The sequence below is a fragment of the Lygodium microphyllum genome, chromosome 11 (genome assembly GCF_053477565.2).
Source record: "Lygodium microphyllum isolate KBCC chromosome 11, Lygodium_microphyllum_v1.1.10, whole genome shotgun sequence".
NCBI classification, from domain to species: domain Eukaryota; kingdom Viridiplantae; phylum Streptophyta; class Polypodiopsida; order Schizaeales; family Lygodiaceae; genus Lygodium; species Lygodium microphyllum.
Genome location: NC_141145.1, coordinates 154,488,325 through 154,510,824, shown reverse-complemented (window position 1 = coordinate 154,510,824; position 22,500 = coordinate 154,488,325). Strand labels below are relative to the sequence as shown.

The 22,500-nt window shown below is 43.4% G+C and overlaps 2 protein-coding genes across 2 annotated transcripts in view; one reads left to right on the top strand and one right to left on the bottom strand.

Annotated features, from left to right (window-relative positions):
• LOC148029555 (tRNA-thr(GGU) m(6)t(6)A37 methyltransferase) overlaps nucleotides 1-22,500 on the top strand; it is a 68,557-nt gene that overhangs the window by 2,922 nt on the left and 43,135 nt on the right. The window lies entirely within an intron of this gene.
• Nucleotides 20,343-20,957, bottom strand: LOC148029556 (uncharacterized). Its single transcript, XM_087688761.1, has one exon. It carries the CDS (start codon nucleotides 20,955-20,957, stop codon nucleotides 20,343-20,345), a length of 615 nt encoding a protein of 204 aa, XP_087544887.1.

Genomic DNA, 22,500 nt, shown 5'->3' with positions numbered 1-22,500 from the left:
AGGCGCAGGTTGTGCAGCCCAAGGATGACATGGTGCTTGATGCCCAGACACAGGAGACCCTTCAGCCCCCTACTGTCATGGAAAAAGGTAAACAACAGGTCCGAGCTTTGGATTCTCCTAGCTCTGATTGGATTGAGGCACGACAAAAAAAAGGTAAAAAGTTGGACGCAGGCCTGGCAGATCCTGGGCCTCATGTTTCCCCGGATTCCGTGCGCACGTACACGCGCAGGAAAGACATGGTTACCCCACAGCAGGTTGTGCGTACCATGGCCCCGTCAGCCCCCCGGAATCCGTCTTCAAGGAAAGTCTATTCCGAGGGCCCCAAGGGCCCACCTGCTAAGCTGGCGTTTGATGCGAAAGGCAATGTGATTACTCCTTGGGATAGGCGTTATCCCCGCCCTGCTCCCAAGGTAGTGGATTTCCCTTCTACCTCTAAAGCAGGTCGCCCGAATTCATTTGCAGTATTGGCTGATTTTCTGGATGAGGGTGTCCTGGATGCCCTCGCGGAAAAGATGCAATCGAGGCAACAGGCGCCTCGTTCCTGACTTCCTTTGTTTGAAAATATATGAAGATTGCCACGTGGAACGTGCGAGGCATTTGCTCTCGCCATAAGCAGCATACCATGTGGTCTGTCTTGCATGAAAATCAGTGGGATGTATTATGTGCAGTGGAGCACAAAAGTCATGGTGAGGCAGGAAAGGTTGTGGATTGTCGTGGATTTCGTCTGTTTTATGCAGGGACACATGCTAAGCATTATTCGGGCGTGCTGATGATTGTTCATGAGAAATACCAGCCTGTTCTTGTTAAAAATGATGTGCACGGCCGCTTTCTGGTAATCGAAGTCCTATTTGAAGGTGAGATTTTATGGCTGCTGGGACTTTACGCTCCCAATGACCCCACATCCCGACGGGATCTATGGTTGACTTTGCAGGGCTCCATGGCACTTGGCCGCAGAGGGTTTTTGATGGGAGATTTCAATATGTGTGTTGACTCTTCGCAGTCCACCTCAGGGCACTCGGTAATGGATACGCCAGAAAGCCGGGTGTGGAACTCCTTTGCTTTGCACATACTTAAGCAAGATCTTTGGTCGTGGCTTCACCCTTCTGTTTCAGGTTTTACTTTTCATTCTGCGCAATATGCAACCACTTGGTCGCGATTGGACAGAATGTATATCATGCAGGGGGATGATTTTCTTCCCGAGATGCTGGAGATGAAGGTCTTGCAGCAATATGCGTTGTCGGATCATTTTCCCCTCCAGCTTGAGATGCGGGCACAATCTGTTGCACCTTTTATGCAGTTCCTGGATAAGCTCCCTTTACGCTTCAACTCCTCTTATTTGAAGCATCCAATTTTTCAGGATTATATGCAGCAACTGATTGAGAGGTTCTTATTGGACTTCGCCTCTGAGGGCTTGGCTTCGTTTGCACGCCTGCTCTCTAATGTGCAGCGGGTTGCTCGGCAGTATGGGATTCACATTGCCTCTCTTTGTCGCCGCCGTCGACTTGCAGCAGAGGACTTATTGGCCTTGGTCCGTTCCTTGCTCCTGGATTCCCCAGATGATGATTTTCTGCTGTCACTGGAGCGGCGTTTGGCCCATCTTATTCAAGTCTTTAGCTTGAAATCTTATCAGCAGGCCAAGCTGCATAACTTGACTGACACATTGCAAGATAATGCCTGCCAGTCTCATAAGTTCTTTCGCGCCTTGCATGCTTCTCCGGCTCGCGAAAATATGACTCGACTTCAGGACTCGGAAGGTCGCATGGTCACTGATCCGCAGACCATTATCAATATGTGCAGAAATTATTTTATGGATCTTTTTGGTTCTTCATCCTTGCCGTCTAGCCAGGTTACGCATGCCCGCTCGGTCTTCTATCAGCTGGTCCACCAGCAGGTTCCGCTTGATATGCAAGCCTCTTTGGAGGCGGATATTTGCGAAGATGAGGTTATGGATGTGTTGTTGCACCTGCCTAAGGATAAAAGTCCTGGTTGGGATGGTCTCACTAATGAATTTTTTGAGCACTCAGCCACGCAGTTGGTAAAGCCTTTGGTGGTCATGTTCCAGCAGGTTTGGGAAACAGGGGTCATGCCTTCTTCATGGAAAGAAGGCCTCATCAAACTGATCCCCAAGGTCCCTTCGCCGTCAAAGCTGCAACACTGGAGACCAATTTCGTTGATGGGCGTGATGTATAAAATCTTTTCCAAAGTGCTGGCAAATCGGCTTCACAAGCACCTTCCAGCTCTTGTGCACCCCCTCCAATATGGTTTCATTAAGGGACGCAACATTTTGCACAATATCTTGAATGTGCAAATGGCTATTGATTATGCGAGGCACTCCAATCAGCAAGTGGTCTTGATTCAACTGGACCTGGAAAAGGCGTTTGACTGTGTGGACTGGTCTTTCCTTGCAGAGCTTATGTCTGCTATGGGCTTTGGGATCCGCATGTCCCGATTGATCTACACCATTAGTACTGAGGCTTCTTCAAGAGTTATGCTTAATGGTGGGGTCACAGAGCCATTTCTCCTTGCACGCTCGCTCAGACAAGGCTGCCCTTTGAGTCCTCTCTTCTTTGCCTTGGCAACTCACCCGGTCCTTTCAATGTTATCCTCCATGGCGGCTTCTGCCCAGCTGGCAGGGTTATCTCTTCCTTTGGGGCAGCACTTCATTAGCCAATCCTTGGCTGATGACTCCTTTATGATTTTGCAGGCGGACAGGGATAACATTCGCAAGGCATTAGATGTTTGGACGCTCTTTGGTCAAGCTTCTGGTCTTCGCATCAATGCCTTCAAGTCAGCCATTCTCAGTTGCACGGAGCCTGATTTAGAGTCATTAGGCTGGCAGGGCCAGGTGGTTTCTTGTGGCGCGATTGTCAGGCATCTTGGATACCCATTGGGGGTGGATGTACGGCCAAAGGCCCTGCTGGAGTGGATTTCACACAAACTGGCCGTGAAGTTTATGTATTGGAAGTCGCAAGCCTGGCCGTTCCATGTCCGCCTCAAAGTGGCTCAGACAATTATGCTACCAATGCTGACGTATTTCCTGCCATTACTGCCATTACTGCCATGGACGCCCAGTACTTTGAAGGCTCTTACTCATCCCATTCGTTTCATGCTATGGAAGAAAGATTCACTGCAAGCAGGCATTTCCTGGATTTCATGGTCACATGCATGTACCCCTAAGCGCATGCGTGGTGGAGCTATTTTGGATGCAGAAACCCATATGCTGGCTCTTCGTTGGTCTCTGTTTCGTGCCATGTGTGTGGATCATCACCCGTGGACCATCATAGCCCGTTATTTTCTTGAGGACAGCGGCCTCCGCCAGGGTAACACACAGCTTCGAGCCTCATGGTGGCATGTCCTTAATGCTGACGCTCGTTTCTCCAGTCCCTCTTCCTCTTTGTTAGTGCATTTGGTCGGCTCTTGGAAAGTGGTGCTCCAAAAGGCCCGTTGGCATCCTGTAGGGGACCGCGTGCAGACAAATTCTTTTCAGCTGGAATTGTTGGCGGTATCCACATTACTTTCATGGGAAGATAAACATCAGCTCAGACCAAGATTTAACCGCATGGCCCGTTTGGGTGTGACTTCGATTGCGGATGCTACCCTTGCCACTCGCAATGTCCTTGCATCATTTCGGACTGCTAGGAGACTTTTCAGGATCCCGCGCGGATACCGTGATTTGTGGGGGAAGCTTTCCTCGGAACTTCAGGGTAGGCAACCCTTTCCTGCCCTGGCTATGGATCGCCCTTGGCAGGACTGGGACCTTGCAGGCCGGTTGAGTCTGGAAAATGCCTCTACTAATCAGGTGTATCATCTTCTCATTAAAGATCACCAATGGTTGGGCGTGAAAGTTAATGCTGTTTGGGGCCTGCGGAAATCACTGTCATGGTGGCAGGCAACGCTGATGGAGGGATGGCAGAACAAGACACCTTTCAAATGCAAGGTCTTTCTGTGGCGGGTAATGATTGGTGGTCTTCCTCTTGCCTCGGCCCTTTCCAAGCGTCGAATCTCGAATGGCACTTGCTTCTTCTGCACCACTTCGGCGGAATCGGCCCGACATCGTTTTCTTTCTTGCCCGCTCGCCAAGAATATCTGGTCACTCTTGTCACGAATCTGGCACGCGGTGGTTGGGTCTTCACTGACTCCCTTCGATTGGGTTTTTGTGCGCCCGAAGTATCCCACACCACCACCGTTACATATGAAGATCTTATTCCATTTTTTCAGATACTGGGGATGCTGGCACATTTGGACCACCCGAAATGCTTTTCTCTTTGATTCGGCTTCTAATGTACCGCGACATATTGCAAGGCTTAAAGGGCTCTTGCATTGGCAGCTAGATCTCATCAGGCACTCTGACTTGCTCCCTCGGGAGGATTTGTATTCCTGGCATTTGGCAATTGCCTCTGGGTCCTTGCCATGATTGGTGTAACTTTTTAGTACCCTAGTCCGGGGATTTCCCGCACGTTGGCCTATGGCCCTCGTGCCTCTTGTACTCGTGTAATCATGTAATCTTGTACTTTCTTCGTAATTAATACAATTACCTTTTACGAAAAAAAAAGAGAGAGAGAGAGAGAGAGAGCACTATGAGATATAAACTACAAGAGAGTGTCTCAATATATAGCTATGTGGAACAAACCCTCAAGACTACCTGGTGCCCAAAAACACTAACTGTAAAACCAAAGGTGGGAAATAAAAATTTGTGCGTGAAACACTTGCATAGATATGACACTCTAGCACGATACACTTTTGTAGCTTGTACATCACAAGTTTGAAGCCTTTCTTCCCCATGGTCTTTGAAAATTATATTGTAGAAAACTTTTAGGAAACTAGTTGCACACCTAGCTTTAGTTGGAAAATTTATCATCATTCTAGTTATTACATGGTCAGATAAGAATTTGATGTAGAGGCAACTAGATACAGCATGCGTGGGCATGGTTAGCTTATCCATGGCATTGCTCCTTGGAAGAAATAGAACTTTGTCTTTTCTTTCAGCTCGCCACACTTTTTGTACTTTGCATGAGTATAGTGCTATTTAGGAATAACTCCAAGGATGCTTGATGCCAATTTCAGTTATCTTGCACTTAGACTCTACACCATGATGGATTGATAAGGTACTTAAAGATAGTCATGATATTGCCACAAAAAATAAATAAAAATTATCACATGCTGATCAAGACAAGTCACTTCAAGTATCTTCATCTAAGAGCATTTTGATCCTTGGATTTTGGCTCTTCCTATAGTTTCTTTTCAGTTTTGAGTTATTGCGCTTCATTTTTAGGGACTATATGTTGATGAAAATGGCTTTTATCATGTCAAGTGACCTTTGTACTTTTTGTGATTAATGAATCCTATTATGAGAGAGAGAGAGAGAGAGAGAGAGAGAGAGAGAGAGAGAGAAATGAAATGATATATTAACGTCTATAAAAGGCCAAATTGACCTATGAGACCATGAGTTACAATCATGTGTATGATGGTACAACTGTTTGGGCAAGATATGTAGCACAAAGCAAAATAAGAAAGGAAACTAACTCTGGCTATGTGTAAGACATAGAGCTCTATTTAGTAACAATGAGCTCCAAATGGTACAATCTCATGTGGGTATGGAGAGCCTAGCTCTAGCCCGAGCAATAATCCCTTGTATCTGCCTATGAATCCCATTATGAGAGAGAGAGAGAGAGAGAGAGAGAGAACGGGTGTAGCTTGGTTGGTTAAGTTGAATGCATGGTGAGGAGATGGTCTTGAGTTCAATTTCTACAATTGCATGGTCATTTAGTGTAGGAATAAAAAAGGAAGATTTGAACTCGGATTAGCAATTTGATAAAACAAGTGGCATACCACTAGGGTAGCCACTTGATTACCAACTTTAGATCTGGGAACTCTAAGGTTTAGAAGAGTAGGAGGTCTAGAGCACTACTTGATCAAGGGGGAGGTAGCACTTCCACTCCTCTAGTGATGGAAAACTCATGTATATAATGGATCTCGGATGTATTCAGCATGTATCCAAGGTATTGTTTGTTGACTCTATGTTTATTGTGAGGTCACTATTCAATGTTACTAGTCACTACAGTTGGTATGTAGATGGGTACGCTTTTCATTGCAGCTTTGAAACTGTACATCTACATCAGATTATGATCATTAATGATTGATTATCACACTCACTGGTTTTTAGTGGATGATCATTAGCAATCAATGGTATTCAATTGGTTTTTTATGGACAACAGAATGCTATTGGATTCCATTGATAGTTCAGCCATGGTTTATGTGCAGTTTATGCTTTACTATTGCTACTTGGCGAGAACACTTTTGTTCTAGAGTTAATGGATGCATCCAATGTGGTTTGGACAGCAGTTATCATTCATTTTTGGTTAGTTATGGGCTAGTTATGTTGGCTGGAAATTCCAACATGTGTTTGGCAGTAGCATAATACTAACAACAATAGTTGATGTTCTTTGACTATGATACCTATGCTTTTTCCAGTTCAGTATTGCTTTGCTTTTGTCACATTGCACTGTAATCATGAATCATTGCAAGGATTTGGAGGGGGAGGTCTGTCAAGGGGACGTGTATTTTTAATGCTGAGCTTTGGCATTATTAAGTTGTACACATGTGAAGTGCAAGTCAATTAATTACATTGACGGCCTAAGTACCCCAAGTGAGCAGTGGGTGACATTGGCAAAAGTTGTGTAAAGTTATATTGACAGGTACTTGTGGATCCTGGGTGTCAGTTTGGATCTAGGTCATTAAGTGGGCATTTAAAATGTCTAGTGGCAACATTAGGGGACTAAGCATTAATTAATAGATTAATGCTAGTCCAAGGCTAATTAGACACCCATGGGGGTTTGCACATTAATTGTGAACGAGCACTAGTCAGTTCTTGGGCAGGGACATAATGAATTAATTTTCAGAAATTAAATTTTGAAGATTAACTAAATAATGTTGGAAAAGACAGAAGGTTGCGAAGTGGCAAAATAGGCTGCCACTTGTCAAAATTACCCATGCAAGGGTGAGATAGGGCTGTTGAGGTTGGGTGACGGTCATTCCAACCATTCTGAAGCTGGTGGAGGCCGAGAGAGATAGGAAAGGGGCTGTAGACCGTAGGTGCCAGCTGATTCAGGGCATTTCCAGCCAAGAGAAGGCAATATTCAGCTCACTTCTTGTGACATTCTAATGCTGGTGGAGCCCGAGAAAGATAGGAGAGAGGCTGTAGACTGCATGTGCCAGTTGATTCAGGGCATGTCCAGCCAAGTGAAGGCAGTGTAGGGCCAGGCAATAGCATCCGGGAGGAAAACAACTGCTAGCGGCAACATCCAGGGCTGGATAACTGCATCTTCAGCCTGTTTGGCAGCAGGGGAGAACTTTTTGTTTGGTTTTGGGGTTGGTGCCAGTAGATTCAGCCCACTTCTTGTGACAGAAATTTCTCTCTCATTAGGTTTCTCTCTCATCTATTGATAATCCCTCAGCAGTTCTCAGCCATTTCTAGCATTGGAAGAAGGGCAATTGAAGAAGTTGCTGCTGAAACCCTAATCTACAGCAGAAAATTAGGGTTTCCACAGCCTTGTTGGGATTCCTGCTCAATTGCTGAAGATCTGGTAGTTAGTGTAGCAACTGAACACAAAAAATTTACAGCTGATCAGAGAGGTAGCCCGTTCTCAATTCATTGTGGCCTATATGCAAGAGAATGGAAGACCCAATTGTGCCTGGATTGTAGTACAAAGAAGGGGCAAATTGATTTTATGAAGTGCTGGCCAATCTGGACAGCAATTGTGTTGAATTGAAGGAGATCTATGTTTCATTGTATCAACCTTCTAGCAATACAAGATAAAGAAATACCACAAGGGGTGCTAGAAGACCCAATTGTTCTCGGATTGTAGTACAAACAAGGGGCAAATTGATATTATGAAGTGTTGGCCAATCTTGACAACAATTGTATTGAATTGAAGGAGATCTATGTCTCACTGTATCAACCTTCTAGCAATACAAGGTAAAGAAATACCACAAGGGGTGCTAGTTATTGGGGCCAATCTGGTGTCAGCTGTCCAAGATTAAGTGGTAAGGTTTGCATATTCAGATTTGTGTGTTGATCGCTTGCTGTAACTTGTGTTAAATTAGATCTATTACCTAGTCCAGGAAGGAAGGTTGGTTTCAAGCAGTCCATACATGTGATTGAGGTAGTAGTATAGATGTAATCAAGCTCACAAAAAAATGGATTGTTTGAACCTACCATCAGGCTTGATTTTGAAGAATTGGAACTTTTAGATGTTTCCCGAGTGGATAGTCTTTTCTCAATTGAGGGGTGATCGATCTCGTTAGTGAGTGCTCCAATTGAGATGCACCTCGTGAAGGAATATGAGATAAAGAAGAGGTAGAGAGGGAATAGGTATTGTAGAGGAAATGATGAGGTGTATCTTGCATACTGCCCTATTATGTTACCTCTTTTAATTATTTGAAAGGTTCTATCCCAAAGTAGCCAAGGCATCAACGAATGGGCGCATGCCAATTGCCCAAGAACATACTGAGACTACAGAGGTGTTGAATGTCTTCTTTCAGATAGCTGTATTGAAAGGGTCTTACATTCTTCTATTCTTTTTCTTTTTGATGGATTTTAAGAGGGGATAATTAGCATCCTCCATTAAGGTAATCCATGCAAGACAAGGTAGGGGGAAGATGTATTGTAGAAGAAATGATTAGGTGAATGCTGCATATGCTATATTACATTGACATAATATATGACCATGATGATGTAAGAAGTAACAACATGTATGTGAACATAGTGTAAAGAGTTTTTATCCTTGATTGGGTAGTTGCACACACAAGTTTCCCCCTGTCCAAAGCCTCATATAAACACAATGCCAATGCATACTACAGTGGTGCCACTTGGGTGTAGTGTCCTCATGGGGAAATTGTTCACTTGCTCAAGCACTTTTTTACAAGTAGGATCGTCAAAACACGTATGAATAATGATATAAATACATATGAAAATGAAGTAATGGGAACTAAAATTTTGTAAGCACCAAGAGAAATAGTTGCTCCCTCTTACCACATTGGACAATGGAAGGAAAAGGCAATCAGGGCTTCCTACAATGTTGATATGTGGAAGAAGATACTGGAGGATCATGTGGTTGATTTGTGTGGTCAATATGTCGGCGAAGTTATCAACTGAAGGCATAAATTCTAGGCATCGATGCCTAGCTTCACCTACTCTTGAGGAAAATGGTAAAGGGCCGTAACGTGCTTCGTCTTTGGTTTGATAATAGATTTGCTAGCAAGTGCTATGGCACTTTGGCTATTGCAAAAAATGAATGTTGGGATCTCTCATGAAAAGTGTAACTTTGCCATCAATTTGCTCATGTAGATGGCCTTGGTGGTACCATCATATAAGGCCCCATTTTGAGCCTCAGCTGAAGATGTAGCAATAGTGTCCTGTTTTTTCCTTGAGTAGATGATAGGAGCAAGGAAGATGTGTGAAGATATGTTGGGATTTGTGCAAAGAAGACACAAAATGCACAAACATGACCAAAACACTAGAAAAATGCAAAACACAAAATGCAAAAATACAAACATGAAGAAAGATAACTTGAAGCAAATGAATGAATGTTGTAAATATAAGAAAGAGTGTACAAGGCCCTGATAATCATGCAATGCAAAGGGTAGGTACAACGGAGAAGGGAGGATGATGTTGATAACAAATGCTGAAACTTGTAGATATTAAGTGAAGGGTAGGAAGCCCTGATAGAGGATGGAGATGAACTACCCCAGGTGGAAGAGCTAGGTAGATGTAGTTGCTGTGGTAGCATCAAGAGATGCGTGAAGAGCAGCCTTGGGAGGGCAAGTCTCCATACTATTAGAAGAGCAAGACTCCAAGGAAGATGGAACCACAAAGGAATGGCAAGCATCCCATGTCTCTTTTCGGGAAGGACCAATGCATACTTGCATGTTAGGCCTAAACCGAAATCCAAAACCCTATAAAAGAGATTATAATCCCCAAAACAGAGTGTAATAGAAAACTCTTGTAGGCTAAATTGAATGTTAGATCATCAAGTTGACCCATTTACATACTTCTAAAAATCAATGAAACTTGATTTTTAGATCATCCCCTTTCTTGATAGAAAACTCTTGTAGCTCATAATCAAGATTTATACGTTAGGTTCAATCTCTTGCCGCATAGTGGTCGAGATAACTCCAACGATCATATGCTAGGGAAAAGTGCTATAACTGTGAGTGAAACTTAGGAAGTAACCCTTGCATTAACTTGATATTTGCTGTAGCATTGTGAGCTCTCCATTGATGGATATGCTTAGCGTGGGCTAGTGGAGGGTCTGACATAGGCTCTAGACCAACTATTAGATCACAAAGGCCTTGAGACTCAAGCGCTTGTTGCATAGGTTGGACCAAGTGGTGAAGTTTGATCTATTGATGAAATGAGTCTTGTTCGTAAAGGCATTCTTTGCTGTAGCAATAGGATTGATAGTGTTGGGGAGGAATAGGGTGGGTAGGCTGTGTCAGAGTGTAGCGAATGTAGAAGCATATGGACAAGGTTGAAAGAAAATGAACAATAGAGAAAGGGAGAGAGAAAAGAGATAGAAGAACATAGAAATCTGCAGTCAATGAATGCTGAAATGAAGAGGGCAGATATATAAGGGCTATAGACGTATCTCCTTGAGCTTTATCTCTCTCACCAACACGTGGAAAACAAGTGAGTGGGGCAGGCTGCCAACTGGGCCTAAATAGGAGAAAAGAATGCAATAAAATATTGCAGTCGGCTAGTGAAAAACTGGCCGACCTGATCAAAACCAGTCGACTATTGCACAAAGGAATAAAATAATCAGCGATGAGTCCTCCAATTGCCACGTGGTATCATCGCTTGCATGACAAATTGCCTGTATACCGTGTCTACTAAAAGTGCTCATTGACTGAGAGGAGTAATGAAATAATGCCCTCCAAGTGTACCTCCGAGAGAATTTATTGCATCAATGGTAACCTGAGAAATGCTAGTCCAAGGGATGGATAATCTCTAACACCCCCTCTTAGATCTTGGACGTGGAATAAGGCTCAAGGATCTAGAGTGGTGTCGTAGAAGAAGCTAAGGAAGTGCCTTCGTAAACAAATCTGCAAGATTATTCTCCATCTTGTAGTAAACCATATCAATGGTCTCATCCAAGATCTTCTCCCAAATAAAATGTTACTCTATGTACTTTGATCTAGCATGGAACATTGGGTTCTGTGCCAAAGCAATGCAACTCTCATTGTCGCTGGAACACTAGGTTCTGTCCAAAGCAATGCAACTCTCATGGTTGCAATGAAGTGTCATAGGACTTGGCTAAGGACAACCAAGCTCCCCTAGTAACTTCCGAAGCCATACTATCTCACATGTGGTAGAAGATACCACTCTATACTCTACCTTTGTGGAAGAAAGGGCAACAATGGGTTGCTTCTTGCTACTCCATTAGATAACACATGCATCCAATGTAAAACAATATCTTGTCGTTGATCTTTAGTGGTCAACATCTTTGGTCCAATCTAAATCTGTCCGACTTGTAAGAACCAAAGGAAAATCTCGAGTACCTACTTGATAATGAATACCAACATCAGGGGTCCCCCTTAGGAACCGCAAAATCCTCATAGCAGCCAGTTAATGTACCATATTGGGTTCATTCATGAACTTAGCCAACAGACCTATTGGAAAGCACAGATCAACTTGAGTGTTAAGAAGCATATTGGGCATTTGATCAATGCTCGTGAGATATGGCTAGAGTTTGGGGAGCTCTACAATTGGATGACCATGATGAAGTAGGTGTCTCTAGAGATTCTTTTGAACCCGAATAAGTCCATCTCCAAATACAATCATGTTAATAACCTCTGACAATTATAGATGTAGGTTCAGAATGCTAGAAAGGCTATTATTTCCGAAGATATGGTGATAACTTTGTTGTCATAGTTGCCAATCCAAATCACTGATTTAGTGCTTTCTATTTCGCCTTAATTGCATTAGGGTGTACAGAGACCCTTAAGTGGGAGGAGCTTGATCCTATGGTCTTGGACCAAGAGGAGCAATTGAAGAGTCTTAATCCTCCAAAGCCGGAGGATCTTTTGGGTTAGACGTCCCAAAAGAAAGGGAAGGACAAGAATAAGAAAAATGATAAAAACAAGGACAAGGAGTCTACTTGCCACACATGTGATAGGTGCAAGCTACTTTCTCAGAGTTGAAGGCCGAAGGACCCTGTGAAAAAGATGGGTGTCAAAGGCAAAAGTTGTAACAAGTTACACTTGTTAGATTCTAGGTGAATTTTGGTGTCAGTTTGCCCCTAGGACCATTAATTGGCCATTAAGTGTCAGTAGTGACACTAGAGACTAGGCATTAATTAATGGATTAATGCTTGTCCAAGGGTCAATTAATGCATGGGACTGCTTTGGGTTGCAAATGGCCTAGCCAATTAATTTTTGGATGGGCAAGGTCAATTTTCTAGGCATGGATTAAGGGCTGAATTAATTTTCAGAATTAATTAATTCTGAAAATTAATTAAATGGCTGGAAATTGCTGAAAATGGATTAAGAAAGCTGCCACTTGGCAAAACTTTTCCATGCAAGTGGGGGAAAGGCTAATAGGGTTGAAGGGAGAGGGAAATCTCGTTTTTATATTTTGGAGCTGTTGAAAAGAGGTGTTGGATTGTTGCTGCCAGCTTTTGGGGCCAATTCTCAGCCATTGGAGACCATTTTGGTGATGGAGATTGCATATTCTTGACCTTGGGAAGCTGACAATTGCTGCTGATGCACTTTCTTCTAAAGATCATAGTCTCTAATGCTCCTATTGTTGTTGATGCATCCGTTTGGGGTTGATACAGCAGGGCAGCAACTAATTTTGATCAGTTCTTCGAGACAAATCTCAAAATTTTCTCTCTTTACAACATTCTCTCATTTCCTTCAGCCTATACTCAGCCATTCTCAGCCATTTGGAGGAGATTTCAGCTGCCGATCTGTAATTTCTGCAGTAAACCCTAATTTACAGTAGAAATTAGGGTTTAGCAGCCACCTTGGGATCCGTGCCAGAGATTGAATGCTCAAGGGACTGAAATCAGCAACTGATAATTGAAGATTATCAAGGGAATTTAGGAGCCAGCCCATCCCAAATTGATTTGGGGCAGCATTTGGCCAGCCAAGGGTCAAATTGGAGAAGAAGTCTTGGGTGAATCAAGGGCAAATGACCCAAAAGGCTTGCTGGTCATTTATGACAGCAAGAGCAATTGGTTAGCAGGAGGAGATTGAAGAATCTCAAGTTGTACTCCTTCCAATTGAATGAAAGCTAAAGAAATACCGCAAGGGGCGCCAATTTTGGGGCCAATAGGGTGTGTACTATCCAAGAATGTTATGGTAAAGTGTGTATTTCATTTTATGTGCATTTATTTATTGATGTAATTAACTCTTAAATCAGGTTATCACCACCTATTCCAAGAAGGAAGGCTGGTTTCATTAGCACACCTCTCTTGTTGGCACTTGATAATTCTCTACCTTTAGTGACAAGTTTTCAGCTTTCTCCGGTGGTACATTGCTGCGTTTACTAGATTTCAGCCTCCGACTACTTTTTTTTGGTGACCAGCCTGTTGCCCTTCATTATGCAACACTCTCTCATCTCCGACTGGTGGTTATAGCACTCAGGATCCGTCTTCGATGGATGTCACTCTCCAACACTATAGCTCTACCCTTGGGCATACTGTATGCTCTTACATTCATTTATGGCATTCATTCACTTCAGAGTTTCTTCTCTCTGTGTTTGTCATTGTGTTTGAGTTTTTGCGTTTTGCGTTTTGCATTTAGGGTTTGAGTTTTGCTTGCCTTTGTCTGAGTCTTTGTATTTTAGTCTTAGTTATACTTGTTGTGTTTCCTCAGTGCAAACCCTAGCATATCTTCACATGGTATCAGAGCCTATGCTCTTCTAGAGAGTATCTTGCTGCGATTGTGGAGGGTAGTCTTTGTGTGAGACTCACACGCAACTTGATGACTCATAATGTCTCAAGTACCTTTTTCTAAGGATCCTATGACGCCCTATTAGGCTTCTCCATGATTGGAGGCTTTGAGAAGGCATTATGGTCTCGAGGAGGAGGTAGACATACCTTCACCTTTATCATCTTCTTTTCATTTTGGTCATTTAATAGGCGAGGAGTACTTGTGCATTATGTACAATCAGGTTTACACTCCTCTAACGAGTGCTACTACTTTGTTTGGACCGATTGGTGAGACTGGCCATCTCTCTAATCTCGGAGGGACCGCAACATTTGGTGTGTCTGGCAATCCATCTCATTTATCTTAGCCAGGCCTTATGTTAGGTTCTTATAGACCTTTTGAGTTGTATGAGCCAAAACCCTCTCCTATTTCTTCTTTGTTGTGTAGGATCCCGGTGATTTTTAGTATGTTAACTTTAATAGAGACGGCTCTCGAAGTAGATATTCTTTATCAGGTATATCTTTACCATTTGTTTCATTTGAGCAAGTAAACCATACTTTTCAACTCCCTTATCTTCTCCACATTTTGATCTACTCACATCTTCATTTCAAAAGCTTGGATTACATTCCTCTTCGGCTCAAAGCACACTAGGGGTTGGCTCTTCCATCTCAGTTCCTAGCACCTTCTCGTTCAGCATTTCACCGTTTATCTACCCTTCATTCACTCCAGCTCTTGGTGCATCGTTAGGGGGAATGTCACCCTTTAACACTATATCTTAACTTAGCCCTTCTTTATCACATCCTTTCACTCTGGGATGATTGTGATAGGCATCCCTCTCACTACCCACGAACACTCACAAACCCCCTACACGACCTTTCAGACGCAAGGATATCCATTCTTTGCTTATGGATTGTTGTCACACATCCCTTGGGTCACTCCTACGCAAGGATTTCCATCTTTTGCTCCCTGTGTCCCTATCCCTCCACCTTGGGCCCCTGATGCGATTACCATGACCATACCTAGTTTGCCCTTGGCCTCACTTGGATCCACTATGTACACTTCTCGTATGCATGGTGGGCACTCTAGGATTGCTTCCGAAGTGTACTCCACTCCCTCACCTTGTCTCCCCTATCCACCCTACTCCCATTATAGCATTTTTTCCTTGCATCTCAACGTTGTAGTCATCTCATTGACCACTATGTGGCTTGAGATCGCACTCGACATATCAATCTCAATTTTGAGCTTTTGGAGTTTTCCATTAAGGAAGGGGATGATTTGAAAGTCAAGTTAGCCAAATATCGGCGGTTACTCGTCAAGTTTGCCACTACCAGGTCACGTTCTTCATGAACAAGTTGTCTAACAAATACTTCCATTTTATTAAGCGTATTATCTCACTACCTAGATTGCCGATCTTCTACGAGTTTGAGTGCCAGTTCTTGCATTATGTGTGAGACTGCACGATCAAGTCCACAAGAAGTCCTCCACACATATCCATTCAAAGGGGTGAGGGTTGGTTACCTCTTCCTTAGTCATCATCGGACTTTGGAGGTCTAGTAGTGGTAAATTGAAACCGGTCTATGACTCACATAAAGCGGTAGTCCCTTACAATTAATACTTGGTCTTTACACATACACACACAAACAGAGACCTCACTCTCTCAATCAACACTAGATTGGCCCCGAAGTCCGGCGCCTCTTTTGGTATTTCTTTATCAATTAAAAGATGGAAAGTTACAAAAATGAAATGTTCCAAAGTACAAAACTTGTGAACAATTGGCTTTCATCTTTTCTAAGCAAATTTCAGCTGCACAAGGACAGTACAACATATCCAGAACAACATCCCAAGTAGGAAAACACTTTCTGTGAGCATAACTCAATAATTCAAGTGCAGAATTGCAATTCACAAAACTCTGTATTTACTGTTTTCACGTGTTTCTTGACCTATTCTCAGCCTTGTTCCATTCCAGAACTGCTCCATACCAGCTGGACTACAAACCCTTTGACCCTGGCATCATTCTAGCAGTAAAACAGTCCCACAAATAGCACTAAATCAGAGCTGAAAACCCTGTTCCCGTGTGGTGTGCTCATCACTTTCTTTAGTTCCTGCATTGGAGAAGCAATCAACAGAAGTGCAAAGAAAACACAGAACTGTACATTCAATGGAATCAACCCATCATGCAGAGCATTTTCTCTAAGAATAGAGAGAGAGTTGACCAGAGGGAGCAAGCTCTACCTCCATACATGAGTTAGAGACGAAGAAGTACTCTCTATAGCTGATGTACTTGCAGCAATTTGCCCTCAGCCCCTGAAAACTTCACCCTCAGATCTGTCCCTCTTGCCTATTACATTTTTTTAAATTCTCTCTTTCTCTTTTGGGAATTTGTGCCTAAATTGTGACACATGGCATACATGTAACAATTTTTCCGTTTAAACTTTCCGGTCTAAAATTCTCGATGAGCGGTGCAAAATTTGACCTTGGCAAAGACTAGAGAATTAATCCTCGTGCAAAAACGAAGATAATGACGAGAACAGATTATGGGATCCAAAAATAGTAACTCCCTAAATTTTAGGGATGGTGATCCTTGCATTCCTCAAGTTGTTCTGAGCAACTTTTATCATTGCAACCACATCAAAAAGTGTTATGTGGCTCAGTTACGGTGACTTTTATTCCGTGAGCATTCTCACATGTGTATCTTCTGTCTTGGCCAGGCTCATTGTCCTGCACCATTTCTCCCACCATATTAGGTACTAAGCCAATGCTAGACTTCTTTTACTTGGTGCATCTTTATCCTCCGCATCTTTAGAAGATTGCTGTGGGCACTTAGAAGCAATATGGCCTTTCTATTCACATATAAAGCATTTCCCAGCCATCATTACAGCTTTTCTTTCTTCAAATAATTTGCCAAAAAGTGGCATCTTTTGTCCTTTGCCTTGCTTAAAAGAAGTCTGAGGCTACCGCTGAAAATTTTTCTTCCTAAAAGACTTCTTTGTAAAGCTGGTCTTTTTTGGAAATTGCTTCTTCTTCTTGCCAAGATCTATTGAGAAACCCTTCACCCTTCACCCTTCACCCTTCATCCGCAGTTTGCGTTTTTGCGTTTAGGGTTTGCAGCCCCAAAAAGGGCCGCCATCCTAGACTGACTGTGTCTATTTATAGGCCACTCTCTCATTCATTCCTCATGGCTGATTCATTCAATTCGTCACCTGTTCTCTCCAGCCTTTCCACTACCCTCACACCCCTTCAGGAGAACATTGCGGTTCGTGGTTGTCATCATCATCTTCCTTGTGCTACAGCACCCTTGTTCCCTTGTATCACATTCACTCCATGATTCAGAACTTCATCCTTCCATTCATCAGAGTTTCTTCTATCTTCTCTTCTCTTTTTCATGTTTGCCGAGTTCACTCCGTGTTCCTCCCCGAAAACTCTATTATCTTGCTGGTACGTCATCTTTTGACATGGTATCAGAGATGGATCTGCTCACCTAGCAGCAAAGATTCTCCACTCCAGTGAAGGCAAAGACTGGTGGTGGGTTTGGTATCCCCTTCTCTTCTTCTTCTGCTGCATCAACATCTCGTTTTTGTAGGTTTCAGGTGTTTTCAGCTTGCTGCCCACACCCCTTTCGCGGAGGACATTGCAGTCTCAGCTGTTCCTTGTTGTCATCTACAGTCTGGCACCTGTTTCCAGCCTTCCACCCGCAGTTTGCAGCTGTTTACAGCAAAGTGGCTGTTGTGGATCACTCTCCATTCAGAAAACGATCTCGTTTTTGCAGATTTCAGGTATTTCTTCTTGCTGCCCACACCCCGGACGCGGAGGACATCGCAGTCCAAGCTGGCCATTGCTGTCTACAACAGTCTGGCGCCTGTTTCCAGCCTACCACACACTGTTCGGAGCTGATTTCAGCATGCTGACTGCTGCTGCTAGTTTTTTCTACGTTTTCAGTCTTTCTCTCTCTTGCAACCTGCGTTTTTAGTCTTTCTCTCTCCTCCTCATTAGAGAAGACAAAGACCGGTGGCGGGTTCGGCATCAACATTTGATTTCTCTATTAGTTCTGTTGCGCATTGGGACATATCCTTTTTCTCCCTTCCACCCTCCCTTATCCAGTTTATCACACTGGTATCATGGCGTCTCCCTCGACAGATTGCCCTTCTACTGGGTGTTCCTATTGTGGCACAAATGGTCATCTCATCGAAGACTGTTGACATCGACCTTTGCTCCCCACCTCTTTGGAATATATGTGTCTTCCACCAAGTACTCCTTGTGCCACCTCTCATTTTTGGGCCACAGAGATCATTCTGCATCAGCTATTAGAGTATTATCCTCAAGGCAATAAGTTGCACTTGATGCGCACTAAGTCCTTTCGAGTACACGGAGGCTCTAAGACCTCACGAGGTCATAAGCCCTCCTGGAGACCACCCCACTATGCGGAGGTTTACTCCACCCACTTCCGGGTACAGTGGCTTCCATGACCCACATCTCCTCCACAGTCTACTCTCTTGAGAGCTCGCGACTGTTCCCCACCATGGCTCATCCCGAGCCTCCTTCTTTCCCACCCTCTTCCACTCAGGTTCAAGAGGCCACTTCTAGGTGCTTTCCAGCTTCTTCCGAGCCCCAGATACCTTCTTCGGCATGATCGGCGGCACTTCCTTCGTCATCGGATGCTTCGCAGTCCGTGAGCCATGAGTGGTTGGATTCCCTTTCTCTCTTAGACTAGGATTTAGAGGGGGATTTTCTTACTTGGCCTTCAGAGGGGGCTTCCAGTTCTTCTTTGGCTTCACAGGGGGCTCCTACTTCTACTCCTTCCGATTCAGAGAGGGACTCTATGTGCCATGAAGTTCTTCACATACCACCACCTTTTACTTTCGAGAAGTGGCTCTCCTTTGAGCAGTCATTTCCTCTACTCATACCCAGGATCTAGAGAATCTACCTAGATCGGGGCCCTTAGTCTTCAACAGCAACTTGGTGGCTAAGCTTTTGTATTTCTTCCAGCATGGAGTCATGGAGCTAGTGGCTTCTCTCCCGAGGTTGAGTTTCGGGTTCTACAGCTCATCTAGTCTCTTGACTATCTCCAAAGGTCTCCTTTCAAGTGGTATTCTCAGATTACAGGGTGGATTTTCATTGTCTCTTGGTTAGCATGGAGCCACCTCCCGAGATCGAGTACAGGCATATCCTTATAGTTCTCAGCACCACACAAAGTCCGACATTCCTCCTATGCATTGCATGATTTTATCATCTTTGTACTAGGGCGCTTGGGCAAGTGAATAATTTCCCCATGAGGGACACTGTCCAAGTGGCACCTATTGGATGAGCATTCTTCAGCATGTAGCATTGCATCTCCACCTCACTCTTCTCTTGTTTCCCTTTTTTTGGCCTGAGAGGGGGTGTTGAGAAACCCTTCACCCTTCACCCGCAGTTTGCGTTTCTGCGTTTTGCGTTTTGGGTTTGCGTTTAGGGTTTGCAGCCCCAAAAAGGGATGCCATCCTAGATTGACTGTGCCTATTTATAGGCCACTCTCTCATTCATTCCTCACGGCTGATTCATTCAGTTTGTCACCTCTTCTCTCTTGCCTCTCCACTACCCTCACATCCCTTTAGGAGGACATTGTGGTTCGTGGTTCGCAGCTGTCATCATCTTCTTCCTTGTGCTACGACACCCTTGTTCCCTTGTATCACATTCACTCCATGATTCAGAACTTCATCCTTCCATTCATCAGAGTTTCTTCTCTCTTCTTTTCTCTTCTCCATGTTTGCCGAGTTGACTTTGTGTTCCTCCCCGCAAACCCTATTGTCTTGTTGGTACGTCATCTTTTGACAGGATCATGTTTAAACTGAGAATTCTTCTTTTTAGTGCCTTTAAAGTTGTCAGCTTTTCCTTTCAACAATGCATTTGCCACACCAGCATTTTCAATTAGCTGTATCATATTTGTAACCGTGGTTTTGGTACAATAATCCCTGATGGCTTCGGTCAAACTGCAACAATACTTTTCAATTTGTTCTGACAAGGGCACTGTCCTGTAAGAACTCATTGGCAAAAGTGCTTCCCAAAATTTCTTATTGTACTCTTCTAAATCTGCACAATTTGCTGCGTCCAATTTATGCCATGCAGTCATTACATTTACTTCAAAGGTGTTAGTTAACCATGAAGCTGCAAACAACTGTTTAAAATGGACCCAAGTGGCAGGTGCATATCCTTGCATCAACAATATGTTCCACCACTGCAAAGCATCACCTTTAAAAAAAGTTGCAGCCTTCCACACTGCACTTTTTTGTTGTCAGGTTGTCATAAACAGGTGGCTGTAAAAAGGGGAGTCCCTTAGGTGCATTATCGACATTAATTTCACCTGTCTTAGCTGCCATATGCCCACTAGTCTAAGAAAAACCAGCCGCTGCATTTAGTACTGTAGGCATCAAATAACGACTCTACAAAGTCTGATAACCAGGTTGTAGACCAATATTAGCATAAAGTGGGTTCACTGTCTCAATAGGCATCATTCCTGGTGGCCCTTTGGGCAAGTATCCCTGATAACCAGGGGGTAATCCAGCCATTGCTTGAAAAACTGACCCACCACCAAAGTAACCAGGATAGGTAGCAAACTGAGGAGGAATAGTCTGCTGTGCCTCTTGTGCATTACTGCCTTGACCATTCACTCCCTGATCCTGTGCTTGTGCTTCTTGTTGCATTGGATCAGTCTCCATGTTTGGTGTCTTTTCCACATGCTCACGCACATTAGAGGTTTGCCTTTTTGAGCACTCCATGGTATGATGTGATGACTCAGCTTGAGAATTCTCATTATGTGACTTCAAAATTTTTTGCATCTGAGGATTCTTTACAAGTTGTTGAAAAGAGCCAACCATACTGGGGAGTTGTGCCATAAACAAGTCCTCCTGTTCTTGCTCCTCATCCTGTGGTTCAATCTCGGTTTTAGAAGGTGCTGACACTTGTGCACCAATACTCTCTCTTCGGTGTCTATGAGTAGAAGAAGAACTCTCTTCTTTATGAGGGAGTTTTCCTTTGCCTTTGTCCATGTCTGCCATCTCTCTAGTTCTATGTGTATGGCCAACTATCCGAGCTTAAATTCTTACAAAAAACAATTCAAATCCCAAGGATGGAACCATGAAACCGGTCTATGACTCATATAAAGCGGTAGTCCCCTATAGTTAATACCTCGTCTTTACACACACACACAAATAGAGATCTCACTCCCTCACTCAACACTAGATTGGTCGTGAAGTTCGGCACCCATTTCGGTATTTCTTTATCAATTAAAAGATGGAAAGTTACAAAAATAAAATGTTTCAAAGTACAAAACCTGTGAACAGTTGACTTTCATATTTTCTGAGCAAATTTCAGTTGCACAAGGACAGTATAACATATCCAGAACAACATCCCAGTAGGAAAACGCTTTTTGTGAGCATAACTCAATAATTCAAGTGCAGAATTGCAATCTGCAGAACTCTGTATTTACTGTTTTTACTTGTTTCTTGACCTGTTCTCAACCTTATTCCATTCTAGAACTATTCTCCATATCAGTTGGACTACAAACCCTTTGACCTTGGCATCATTCCAACAGTAAAATAGTCCCACAAACATGACTAAATCAGAGCTGAAAACCTTATTCTCGTGTGGCGTGGTCGTCACTTTCTTTAGTTCTTGCATTGGAGAAGCAATTAGTTGCTCCTGAACCTAGACAGTGAGGCTCTTGCCTCAGCAAAAGTGCAAAGAAAACACAAAACTGTACATTCGATGGAATTAGCCCATCATGCAGAGCATTTTCTTTGAGAATAGAGAGAGAGTTGACCAGAGGGAGCAAGCTCTACCTCCATACATGAGCTAGAGATGAAGAAGTGCTCTCCATAGCTGATGTACCTGCAGCAATCTGCCATCAGGATCTACCCCTTCTACCTATTACGTTTTTTTTAGTGCTCTCTCTCTCTTTTGGGAATTTGTGCCCAAATTGTGATACATGGGCATACATGTAACAATTTTTCTGTTTAAACTCTCGGGTCTAAAATTCTCGATGATCATTGTAAAATTTGACCTTGGCACAGACCAGAGAATTAATCCTCGTGCAAAAATGAAGATAATGACGCGAACAAATTCTGTGGTTCAAAAATAGTAACTCCCTAAATTTTAGGGATGGTGACCCCTACATTCCTCAAGTTGTTCTGAGCAACTTTTATCATTGCAACCACATCAAAAAGTGTAATGTGGCTCAGTTACGGTGACTTTTATTCTGTGAGCATTCTCACATGTGCATCTTCTGTCTTGGCCAGACTCATTGTCCTGCACCATCTCTAGTGGCTAAACACACAGTCCCAAACCACTAGCATTCAATTCTTCAGTGCCCATTCAATATGGAACCAATCCCAAGGCTCAGACAAACCATTAGTCCAATTTATCCCAATGGCTGCCTCTTTTGGCCATGCAAAGATCTCGGCTTAATTCAAGAGAACTATGGGGGTAAAGAGCAAGAGCAACTAAAGAAAATAAAAATAAAATATTTATATAATTAAATAAGGAAAGCAACTGCAAAAAGTATCACCACTTGGTGACATAAACTTTGTGAGGAAATACTGG